The following is a 12,697-nucleotide window of genomic DNA, read 5'->3' as shown; positions in this document are numbered from 1 at the left end:
ATAGATTATAATATGTCTACTTCTTATACTTTATATGTTTGGGCCATATTGATTCATGCTGCTTTTTCGGTTAGGTTATGACATAGTGACATGTCAGAAGTTTTGATCAGGGGGTCCGAGCAGTGAGATACTCAACGATCACTAAAACTCAATAGGTCTATGAACCCGTACACCAATTCTGAGAAAAAAACGAAGCGGCCCAGCGCTCACCCGAGCATATATACCGCTTTGTTTTGGTGAATGGTGGGGGTCGCTGAGCTACTCTGTTTCTGGAACTCCAATAGTAGTCAATGGCCGTTATGGAAGCAAGGTAGCATGTGAGCTACGCTGGTTTTGTAACTACTATTCACTTCTATGGGAGTTACGGAAACCGCGTAGCTCAGGGAGTTACACTGTTTCCTTAACTCCCAACTATATATTCAGTAGGTGGCCGGGAGGCAGTGTGAGCGCAAAAAGCTAGAACAGGGTTTAGTTCCTCCATGGAACTACTGTCCCGTACTGAAAACATGATTACGTATGGGATAGTTTTCCGCAGTGTGGCGAGGATGCCCAGTGTCATACATAACTATGATTCTAGGAGCCCGGCTCCCTCAGTGTGTTTGGTCCGGGAAATGCAGCCGACATACGGTCCGTATTTTATAGACCGAACATGCTTGTGTGAACCCGGCTTAACACTCACTAGAAGCAGCAGCGTTGGTGTGTCTGTGTCTCCCTGCCTCGTTCTCAGTCAGTTTCCTTTTTTTATTTATTTTTTTGCACTAGGAAAGAAAACGTACACCTTATAGATATAAATATACATAAAGGTCACATTCAACGTAATGAGCACAAATCTTGTATGCATTCATGCGAACACTGTCTACTGTCTGTGTTTATATCCGTTTAGAAACATAAAATTTGATTGCGTAATGACAAATTGCAAACCCAGACAGATCTATTATTATGCCTATGGATATTATCCAAATTTTTCTTTACTCCTGTTTCCAGGCAAGGAAGGAGGTAATAATTCTCTTTAAAGGTTATGGACACTGTAATGATCACCACTCGCTGCACACGTGACTTGAACGTGACTGTAAAGAGTTACTCCGCTTTCCAGTCTCCCTCTCAAATGCTCCTATCACATTAGCCTAGCAATGAGTTAAGTGCCCCCCAAAACCCATCCACACCAAATGCTTCCACCACTTGCTGTATTGAGCTGACAACAGCTCCTGGTAATACAGAAGTGCACACAGACACTGAATCTGTCTAGCCTAAAACCGGTTAACTTCCAGGATACTAGCATTCAGGGGGTTAACACCGCTAAGAAATAATTATCCTCTTCGAGGTTGTGGGAAAGTTAGAGCAGCAAAGAATAAACGTATTAATTTTAAGAAAGTACATTGCTTAAAAAGGTTACAAAATAGCTAGGACGTACATATAAGCAAAAACTGTTATAAAAATAAAAATAATAAAATCAAGAATAACCGACCTCTAACTCATATTGGTGCGAGGTCCTGCTGAGGAGAACAGAGTCTGGACAGAACTGGAATCCTGGGCTGCATCTCCTGTGGTCTGATGCCATGGTCTCTTTAGGTCTGAGAATTTTAAAGGGTCTCGTTTGGACCCCTTCACCCCCCCCCCCCCTTCCGTGCCTAGTGAGAGTTGGAGTGCTAATTACATGCACGACAGGAAGATTGCCGGACATAGTTCTAATTTCTCATGGGAGTCTGCTAGTGATATGTGACCAGAAAGTTCTAAAGCACATTTTTACCACTCTGCTTACCAAACAAGGACCAGAGATCATAATTTGAGCCAATATGTAATTCTGTGGGTTCCTAAGGCCAAAAATCTCCCTGATCATACATGCATAGCTGGGTTGTTTAAAACCTGAATTATGACCGTGATGGCATTGAAGTATTAACTCCTTAAGGACGCAGCCTAGTTTGGGCCATAACGCTCAGAGCCCATATTTCCAATCGGATATATTTCACTTTATGTGGTAATAACTTTGGAATGCTTATACCTATCCAAGCGATTCTGAGATTGTTTTCTCGTGACACATTGGGCTTTATGTTAGTGGTATAATTTGTTCGATATATTCATTGTTTATTTGTGCAAAATTTAGAGAAAACATTAGCAAAAATTTGCGTTTTTCTCAATTTAAATGTATCTAATTGTATAACAAATAGGAATACCACACAAAATAGTTAACATCCCCCATATGTCTACTTTGTTTGCATCGTTTTTGAACATTCTTTTATTTTTTCAGGACGTTGCAAGGCTTAGAACTTTAGCAGCAATTTCTCATATTTTCAAGAACGTCTCATAAGTCTATTTTATTTTTTTTCAGGTACCAGTTCGGTTCTGAAGTGGCTTTGAGGGCCTCCTATATTAGAAACCCCCTATAAAACACCCGATTTTAAAAACTAAACTACACCGCTCAAAGTATTCGGAACCACATTTAGAAAGTTTCTTAACTCTTTTGGTGTTTCACAGGAATTAAAGCCAAGTGGAGGTGAAATTTACAAATTACATATTTTTTTTTGTTGCAGAAAATCTGTTTTAAGTCACTTTTTTCTGTAACAGAAGGTTTTAACAGAGAAACGCAACTTCATGTTTCCCAGATTCTGCAGTATTTAGAAATATTCCACACGTGGCTTTAGTGTGCTAATAGACTGAAACACAGGGCTCAAAAGCAAAGGAGCACCTAGTGGATTTTATTAGAATATATTTTAGGCACCATGTCCGGTTTGAAGAGGCTTCGTAGTGCCAAAACAGTGGAAAGACACCATTTGGCAAACTACATCCCTCAAGGAATTTATCAAGTGGTATAGTGAGCATTTTAACCCCACAGGTTTTTTTGATTAACTTAGTGGAGGCATGAAGGAGAGAAACTAGCCCATCATTTGAAAAGCATTTTTCTATGCATTTTTAAATTTACGTTCACTGTGTGACAAACATGTTGCCTTTACTCTGAGTCGGTACATGGCGATACCACATATGTATAGGTTTTTTTATGTTTTACGACTTTTGCACAATAAAAATACTTTTGAATTAAAATGATTTGTTTTTGCATCGTCTCTTTCCAAGAGCCGTAACTTTTTTGTTTTTCCGTCAGTGTTATGAGGGCTTTTTTTTTTTTTTTTACGGGACGTACTTTTCATTGGTACAATTTTTTTTTTTATTTTTTTTTGGGTTCCTCTTTGTCATGAAGTTACATGAAGATGGACATTGGTTATAAACAGCAAGTCAAGGCTCCTGCCGAATATGCAAATGAGGCCTTGCCTGTTAAGTGTGCGGTTGACACTGCTCACTTGACTAGGGGTAACTACTACTTGGCGGTTAAAGCCCTCATTTGCATATAGGGCACCAAACGAATGCTGCAGTATATTGGGCAGATGACAGGAACTCTTTAATACCAAATTTTGGTCTCTTTAATTCTGGAGATTTCATGAAGGTCTGTGTCTGTGTCCCTCTCCTGGTCGCTAAAGGGTTTTTTAAATGGGGGTGTGAACACTCCCAACCAGATCGTTTACTTTAATTTATCCAGAAACTGGTAATGTTCAAATTAGAGGGAGGAGAACTATTCAACAGCTAACTAAAACGGCTTTTAGATGTTTCTTAACATGGAAGAGTACAGATGCATGACATATTGGATTGAGGTTAAAAAATGTCTAAAATTCCTCATTTGGTAAAGATCAAATTTTTTTATTTTTTTTTAACCGGTTCAGGACCAGGCTATTTTGAGCCTTCAGGACCAGACCATTTAGCAGTTTTTAGCACACGTGAGTCTTTGTTCACATCTGCGTCGGGATTCCCTCAGGGGAAACCATGAACGGAAACCATAGCTTTCCGTTTGCATTACCATGGGTTCCCCTGATGGAAAAGTCTGACGGAATCCCGATGCAGATGTGATCGAAGCCTTCGTTAAACGGCTATAACTTTTTTTTATTTGTTCGGTTAGCGGCGTGATTTTTGCGTAAACAATGCAGGTTTCTTTCTCATTTTTATACATACACTTTTTGCTATTTTAGATTTTCGAGGCTTACGCCTCGTGCACATGATCGTGTTCGCCGGCCGAGTCCCGTCAGTGATCCGAGGAAAGATAGAACATGTCCTATCTTTCCTCGGATCAGAGACTCTCTAATTTTTCACGGACCCGATTCACCCGCTAAAGTGAGTGGGTCCGTGAAGACTATCAGATGCCGTCAAAAACGGCCCAAGTGGCACAACGGTCGCGTGCATGAGGTGTTCGAGGCTCTGTCACCACATTATAAGTGCCCCATCTCCTACATAAGGAGATCGGTGCTATAATGTAGGTGACAGCAGTGCTTTTTATTTAGAAAAACGATCTATTTTAAACCACTTTATTAGCGATTTTTAACTTTATGCTAATGAGTTTCTTAATGCCCAAGTGGGCGTGTTTTTACTTTCGACCAAGTGGGCGTTGTACAGTTGAGTGTATGACGCTGACCAATCGGCGTCATAAACTTCTCCCCATTCGTTTACACAGCAGCATTGCGTTATTACTAGAACACGATGTGCAGCCACATACAGACATTAATGTTAATCAAGTGTCCTGATAATGAATATACATTACCTCCAGCCTGGATGTCATGTGTATTCAGAATCCTGACACTTCTGAATCTTTTCTGTGAGATTTCCAGCAAGGGAAACTAAATCTTGTTTACATTGTAATCTCGCGAGATTATGCGTGGCTTGCTGGAATCTCACAGAAAATATTCAGAAGTGTCAGGATTCTGAATACACATGACGTCCAGGCTGGAGTTCATATATATATTCATTATCAGGACACTTGATTAACATTAATGTCTGTGTATGTGGCTGCACATCGTGTTCTAGTAAGAACGCGATGCTGCTGTGTAAATAAATGGAGAGGAGTGTATGACGCTGATTGGTCACTGATTGGTCAGCGTCATACACTCCTCTGTACAACGCCCACTTGGTCGAAAGTAAAAACACGCCCACTTGGGCATTAAGAAACTCATTAGCATAAAGCTAAAAATCGCTCATAAAGTGGTAAAAATAGATTGTTTTTCTAAATAAAAAGCATTACTGTCACCTACATTACAGCCCCGATCTCCTTATATAGGCGATATGGCACTTATAATGTGGTGACAGAGCCACTTTAAAGTTTGAAAATAATGGTAAAAAAATATATGCATTTTTACTTTTCAGCTAAATTTATTCTGGTAATATAGTTTTACCCTATAATATACCTTTTTATTTGTGATAGTCATTGTCTACTGTAAGTTTTGATATTACATGTATTTTTTTTTTTAGAGTATTTGGGTCAGGGCTAACGTTATGACAATGATCGGTGGGGGAACGTTTATTTTGGGTGCGTATTTTATTTGTATTACGTTTTTGTGTTTTTTTACTTTTGCTTTACATTTTTTAATGTTATGGCCTGTCCCTCAAAGATCAGAAAAGACCTTAGGGGGGCTTTATTTTTTTGTTTTTATTCTTTTGAACCTTGTATTTCCACTGTAACTGGGGCTACACAGCAGCCCCAGTTACAGGGGAAATCAGCCCTTTTAGGCCTTATTCATACAGACGTGTCTGTTCTGCGTGTGTAAAAAACACAGCGTTTTTCTTGCGGTGCAGTTACATGTGAAATCCGCGTCTGCAGTTTTTATACGTGTATTTCATCTGTCATGCGTTTTCCCCCCATTTTTTAGCAACTTTTGCGTGAAACAGCACACGGTTGTGAAATATGCTCATGTGAATAAGGCCTTATAGTGACTATTGTCACTAATAGGGCTATGCTGGGTCTAGTTAGACCCAGCAGCAGCCTCTCACTGACTGCATCCTGGCAATCGTGCTTCTATTGTATTCTCATTGAGCACTGTGTACAAGTAATCAGAGAAGATAGAATAAGCTTTCGCTGTGTCTATCTTCTCCTCTAGCTCCCTAACAGTCACGGACGTTCAGGCAGCAATCTAAAACTCGCACAATAAATACACTATGGTGCAGGTATTAACCCCTTCCCTCTTTAGCCACTTTTGACCTTCCTGACCGAGCCTCATTTTTCAAATCTGACATGTGTCACTTTATGTGGTAATAACTCCGGAATGCTTTCACCTATCCAAGCGATTCTGAGATTGTTTTCTCGTGACATATTGGACTTTAAGTTACTGGCAAAATTTGCTCGATATGTTCAGTATTTAATTGTGAAAAACACCAAAATTTAGCGAAAAATTGCAAAAATTTGCATTTTTCTCAATTTAAATGTATCTGCTTGTAAGACAGGCAGTTATACCACACAAAATTTTTGCTAATTAACATCCCCCATATGTCTACTTTAGATTGGTATAGTTTTTTTGAACATCCTTTTATTTTTCTATGACGTCACAAGGCTTAGAACTTTAGCAGCAATTTCTCACATTTTCAAGAAAATTTCAAAAGGCCATTTTTACAGGGGCCAGTTCAGTTGTGAAGTGGCTTTGAGGGCCTTATATATTAGAAACCCCCAAAAAGTCACCCCATTTTAAAAACTTCACCCCTCAAAGTATTCAAAACAGCATTTAGAAAATGTCTTAACCCTTTACACATTTCACAGGAATTAAAGCAAAGTAGAGGTGAAATTTAAAAATTTCATATTTCTTTGCAGAAATAAATTTTTAATACAATTTTTTTTATAACACAGAAGGTTTTACCAGAGAAATGCAACTCAATATTTGTTGCCCAGTTTCTGCAGTTTTAGGGAATATCCCACATGTGGCCGTAGCGTGCTACTGGACTGAAGCACCGGCCTCAGAAGCAAAGGAGCACCTAGTGGATTTTGGGGCCTTATTTTTGTTAGAATAAATTTTAGGCATCATGTCATGTTTGAAGGGCTCTTGCTGTGCCAAAACAGTCAAAATCCCCCAAAAGTGACCCCATCTGGGAAACTACACACCTCAAGGAAATTATCTAGGGGTACAGTGAGCATTTTGACCGCACAGGTTTTTTACATAAATTATTGGAAGTAGGCCATGAAAATTAAAATCAAAATTTTTTTCAAAGAAAATGTAGGTTTAGCGATTTTTATTTATTTTTTATTTTTATTTTTTCTCATTTCCACAAGGACTAAAGGAGAAAAAGCACCGTAAAATTTGTAAAGCAATTTCTCCCGAGTAAAACAATACCCCACATGTGGTAATAAACGGTTGTTTGCAGACACGGCAGGGCTTAGAAGGGAAAGAGCGCTATTTGGCTTTTGGAGCTCAAATTTAGCAGGAATGGTTTGCGGAGGCCTTGTCACATTTACAAAGCCCCTGAGGGGACAAAACAGTGGAAACCCCCCACAAGTGACCCCATTTCGGAAACTACACCCATTGAGGAAATTATCTAGGGGTATAGTGAGTGTTTTGACCCCACAGGTTTTTTGCATAAATTATTGGAAGTAGGCCCTGAAAATGACAATCTAAATTATTTCAAAGAAAATGTAGGTTTAGCTATTTTTTTCTCATTTCCACAAAGACTGAAGGAGAAAAAGCACCGTAAAATTTGTAAAGCAATTTCTCCCGAGTAAAACAATGCCCTACATGTGGTAATAAACGGCTGTTTGAAGACACGGCGTGGCTTAGAAGGGAAAGAGCGCTATTTGGCTTTTGGAGATCACATTGAGCAGGAATGGTTTGCGGAGGTCATGTGACATTTACAAAGCCCCTGAGGGGAAAAAACAATGAAAACGCCCAAAAAGTGACACCATTTAGGAAACTACACCTCTTGAGGAATTCATCTAGGGGTGTAGTGAGCATTTTGACCCCACAGATGTTTCATAGAATTTATTAGAATTGGGCAGTGAAAATAAAAACAATCCTTTTTCTTCAATAAGACGTAGCTTTAGCTCAAATTTTTTCATTTTCGCAACAAATAAAGGAAAAAAAGAACCCAACATTTGTAAAGCAATTTCTCCCGAGTACGACAATACCCCATATGTGGTCATAAACTGCTGTTTGGGCACACGGCAGGGCTCAGAGGGGAAGGACCGCCATTTGGAGTGCAGATGATGCTGGATTGGTTTCTGGGCGCCTGGGGGCCCAAAACAGTGGAAACCCCCCAGAAGTGACCCCATTTTGGAAACTACACCCCTCAATGCATTTACCTAGGGGTGTAGTAAGCATTTTAACCCTGCAGGTGATTGGCAGAAATTGGTGTGCACTCGATGTTGCAGAGTGAAAATGGGATTTTTTTCCATAGATATGCCAATATGTGGTGCCCAGCTTGTGCCACCATAACAAGACAGCTCTCTAATTATTATGCTGGGTTTCCTGGTTTTAGAAACACCCTACATGTGGCCCTAATCTCTTGCCTGGACAGCCGACCAGGCTCAGGAGTGAAAGCGTACCATGTAAAATTGAGGCCTAATTTGGCGATTTACAAAGTATTGGTTCACAACTGCAGAGGCTCAGATGTGAAATAATAAAAATAAACCCCTGGGAAGTGACCCCATTATGGAAACTGCACCCCTCAAGGCATTTATTAAGGGGTGTAGTGAGCATTTTCACCCCACAGGTCTTTTCCATAAATGAATGCGCTGTGGATGGTGCAAATTAAAAAATTATATTTTTCCCTAGATATGCCATTCAGTGGCAAATATGTCGTGCCCAGCTTATGCCACTGGAGACACACACCCCAAAAATTGCTAAAAGGGTTCTCCCGGGTATGACGGTGCCATATATGTGGAAGGAAACTGCTGTTTGGGGACGCTGTAGGGTTCAGATGGGAGGAAACGCCATTTGGCTTTTGGAGCGTGGATTTTGCTTGGTAGTAGTTTTGTTTGGAGTCTTACTGGTGTTTCCGTTTATAATGTAGGGCATATGTAAGCCGGGCGGAGTATATAAGGGGCATAGTCAGGTGGTATAATAATGGGGTAAAAAAAAAACAATGAAATGATCCATAGATGTGTGTTACGCTGTGACACAATCATTTCTGCACAGGCCGGTGTCGCACTGATATATGGCGTCCTTTATTATCCCCCTTTTGATCCACACTCCGCGCCTTTGTAGTTTGGGGAATTTTGCTAGGAAGTGTTGTCCTGGTATAATACGGGCACCGTCGCTTCCAGCGGATATGTTTGGGCCCTCCCTTTCCTGGTTCCCTAATTTTAGGTCCTTGATAAATCGCCTCTTCAAACAGAAGAAATGTTCCCCTTGGGCACAACTGCATATTTTTTTATTTCCTGACTTATTGGAGCCATAACTAATTTTTTTTTTCATAGACGTAGCGGTATGAGGGCTGGTTTGTTGCGGGACGAGCTGTAGTTATTATTGGTACCATTTTGGGGTACATGCAACTTTTTGATCACCTTTTATCCTATTTTTTGGGATGCCAGGTAAACAAAAAAACGCAATTCTGGCACAGCTTTTTTCGTTTTTTTTTATACAGCGTTCACCATGCGGTATAAATTACATGTTAACTTTATTCTGCGGGTCAGTACGATTCCGGCGATACCTATTTTATAGGACTTTTTTTTATGTTTTACAACTTTTTGCACAATAAAATTACTTTTGTAAAAAATGTATTTTTTCTGTCGCCAAGTTGTGAGAACCATAACTTTTTAATTTTTTTGTCGACGGAGGTGTATGAGGGCTTGTTTTTTGCGGGACGAGCTATAGTTTTTATAGGTACCATTTTTGGATACGTGCGACTTTTTGATCACTTTTTATTCTAACATTTGTAGGGCAAAGTGACTAAAAAACCGAAACTCTGGTAACGTTTTTTACGTGTTTTTTTTACGCTGTTCACTGCGTGCAATAAATAATATAATATTTTGATACCTCAGGTCGTTACGATCGCGGCGATACCAAATACATATGGTTTATTATTTTTCAATAATAAAGGACTTGATAAGCGTAAAAGGGGGATTGTGTTTTATTTGATTACTTGAAACTTTTATTGTTTTCAAACTTTTATTATTTGCACTTTTTTTTACACTTTTTTGACACTTTTTCTCAAGTCCCACTAGGGGACTTGAAGGTCCAACGGTCAGATTTTTTTTTCCTAATACATTGCACTACCTATGTAGTGCAATGTATTACATCTGTCAGTCATTCACTGACAGCAAGCCGATTAGGCTTCGCCTCCCGGCGGGGTCTAATCGGCTTCCGTAATGGCAGAGCAGGAGACCATTGTGTCTCCTGTTGCCATAACAGCAGTCGCCAGTCCTGATTGCCTGTCAGGGCTGGCGATCTGCTAGTATCTGCTACGATGAAGCAATCGCTTTCGATTGCTGCATCGAAGGGATTAATGGCAGGGATCGGAGCTAGCTCCGGTTCCTGCCGTTACAGGTGGATGTCAGCTGTACAGTACAACTGACTTCCACCGCTGATGACGCCGGATCAGCTCCTGACCCGGCGCCATCTTGCCGGCAGCTACGGAAGCCGATCAGGCTCCGCCGCCGGGCGGATCTTGACTGGCTTCGGTGCTAGGCAGACCGGGAGGCCAGTATTAGGCCTCCGGTTGCCATTGCAGCCACCGGAACCCCGGCGATTTCATTACTGGGGTTCCGATGAGCTGCAAACACCTTAAGTGCAGCGATCGCATTTGAGCGCTGCACTTAAGGGGTTAATGGCGGGGATCGAAGCTAATTTCGGTCCCCGCCATTACAGCCGGATGTCAGCTGTAAGATACAGCTGAGATCCGGTGATGATGGCACCGGCTCAGCTTCTGAGCCGGTCCCAAACATTCGGTGTAAATGTACGGCAAGATGCGGGAAGTCAATGCTTTCCATGACGTACATTTACGGCAAATGTCGGGAAGGGGTTAAGGACTCTGAACCGCCGGATGTTTATCTGAGGCCAGCGGTCGGGAACCGGTGAAAGGGGTTGTAGCAGATTTTAAAATCACCTATCCACAGGATAGGTGATAATTTTCTGGTCACTAGCGACCCACCGATGGGGCTACCACCAATTGTGAGAACAGGAGTCTGGAGCCCCCTGTTTTTCCTCACTGTTGGACCGCAGTGAGGAGGACATTGAATGGAGCGGCGGTTGAGCATGCGTTCTGCCGCCCCATTCAAAGTCTATGGGAATGACGGAAATAGCAGAGTACAGCTCTCAGCTGTTTCCGTCATTCTCATAGACGTTGTATGGAGAAGTGGACGCATGCTTGACCGCTGCTTTATTCAAGCTTCTCTCTGTGGAGAGGAAGATCTGGGGGTTCGGGTCTGTTGTTCTTGCGATCAGTGGGATTACCAATGGTGGGACCCCCAGCAATCCTAGAATGATCACCTATCCTGTGAGTCGGTGATCATTTTTGGTTTGGGAACACCTCTTCAACTACTAGATACAGCAGTCTGACCTGATCAATAGCAACGTGTATCTAGCTGGTCATTTATTTCTGCTGGCAGCTAACCTAAGTGTTGGCACACACGAAGACCTATCATATACAACATAGATGCCTAGGTCTGAACAATGGCATTCACACACTTGAATAACTCAAGCAGGAGGATAAGTTATGATTAGGAAGAATCTCATTCTTGCCAACTTATATCTACTCTACAGTTTACTGTTTATGTTCCGATGTATGCCTTGTGTACAGTCACACTTCTAATCATTTTGCTCAAGAGAATTTTTTTAATTTTATTTTTTTGTTCCCATAGGGCACCAATGCCTCAACATTGGAAAAAGAAATCGGCCCGGAGCAATTTCCTGTAAATGAACATTATTTTGGATTGGTCAATGTAAGTTTTAATTGTCTGTTGCATTGCTACTTAGAGTAGAAGTATAATTCCTTTCTCTCATCTATAAGTAAGACACATACTGGTATTACAATGCTGTGTTTTCTAGTTTGAGGACCTTTCAATTAGAAGAGACTTCACCGTTACTACAAATAATGGCTGATTCAGACGTGCGTGGCGGTTTTGCCTGCGCAAAAGTCACCTGCTCCGTGAGGCAGCATCATATGATGCGCGGCTGCGTGCTTCTCGCGCAGCTGCCATCGTTATGACACGCCATTCGGATGTTTGTAAACGGAAAAGCACGTGGTGCTTTTCTGTTTACATTCATCCTTTTGACAGCTGGTGCGCGAAACAGGCAGTTCGCACGGAAGTGCTTCCGTTCGATCTGCGTGGTATTCACGCACCCATTGACTTCAATGCGTGCGTGATGCGCAAAATACGCCGAGATATTGACCATGTCTGTTTTTTTGCGCAGCGGACAAACACTGCGCAAAAAGCACGCACTGTCTGTACTGCCCCATAGACTTGTATTGGTCTGTGCGTGGCGCGTGAAAACCACGCGGCACGCATGGACGCAATACACGTTCGTGTGAATCCAGCCTAAATCTGCAATCTTAGTTGGGCGTACACAGAAATTTTCTTGCAGGAGAACCTCTATGGTCACTATAAACTTTATGCCCATATACAAAAGTTGTGTTTGTTTTTAAACCGCCAAGCATTGGTTTAAGAAGTATTATCCTTCTCTCTCCGAAAATCGGCCTTCCCCCGTACACGTTAGAGTATACATTTCATGTAAACTTATGGGTCTTTCATTCTAAATTTCAATGTAAAGATAGACTGCCAGTGTGGCAGCATTACTTTGAGAAGAAAGCAGTTTATTAGATTAAAGGGGTTGTTCAAGATTACAAGAACATGGTTGCATTCTTCAAAAAAAAAATATTGCCACACCTGTCCACAGGTTGTGTGTGGTATTGAGCTATTTACTTCAAAGGAGCTGAGCTGCTGTACCATACATACATCTTGTAATCTTCT

The 12,697-nt window shown here is 41.2% G+C and overlaps 1 protein-coding gene across 3 annotated transcripts in view; it reads left to right on the top strand.

Moving 5' to 3' along the window:
* LOC142659520 (ubiquitin carboxyl-terminal hydrolase 12-like) overlaps positions 1 to 12,697 on the top strand; it is a 90,348-nt gene that overhangs the window by 16,000 nt on the left and 61,651 nt on the right. For all 3 annotated transcript variants that reach the window (XM_075835728.1, XM_075835729.1, XM_075835731.1), the window contains exon 2: positions 11,588 to 11,668. In XM_075835728.1, the coding sequence (XP_075691843.1) occupies positions 11,588 to 11,668 (81 nt within the window). The remainder of the gene's footprint in view (positions 1 to 11,587; positions 11,669 to 12,697) is intronic.

This window comes from Rhinoderma darwinii, chromosome 8 (genome assembly GCF_050947455.1).
Source record: "Rhinoderma darwinii isolate aRhiDar2 chromosome 8, aRhiDar2.hap1, whole genome shotgun sequence".
NCBI classification, from domain to species: Eukaryota; Metazoa; Chordata; class Amphibia; order Anura; family Rhinodermatidae; genus Rhinoderma; species Rhinoderma darwinii.
This window is presented reverse-complemented; position numbering and strand designations above follow the sequence as displayed.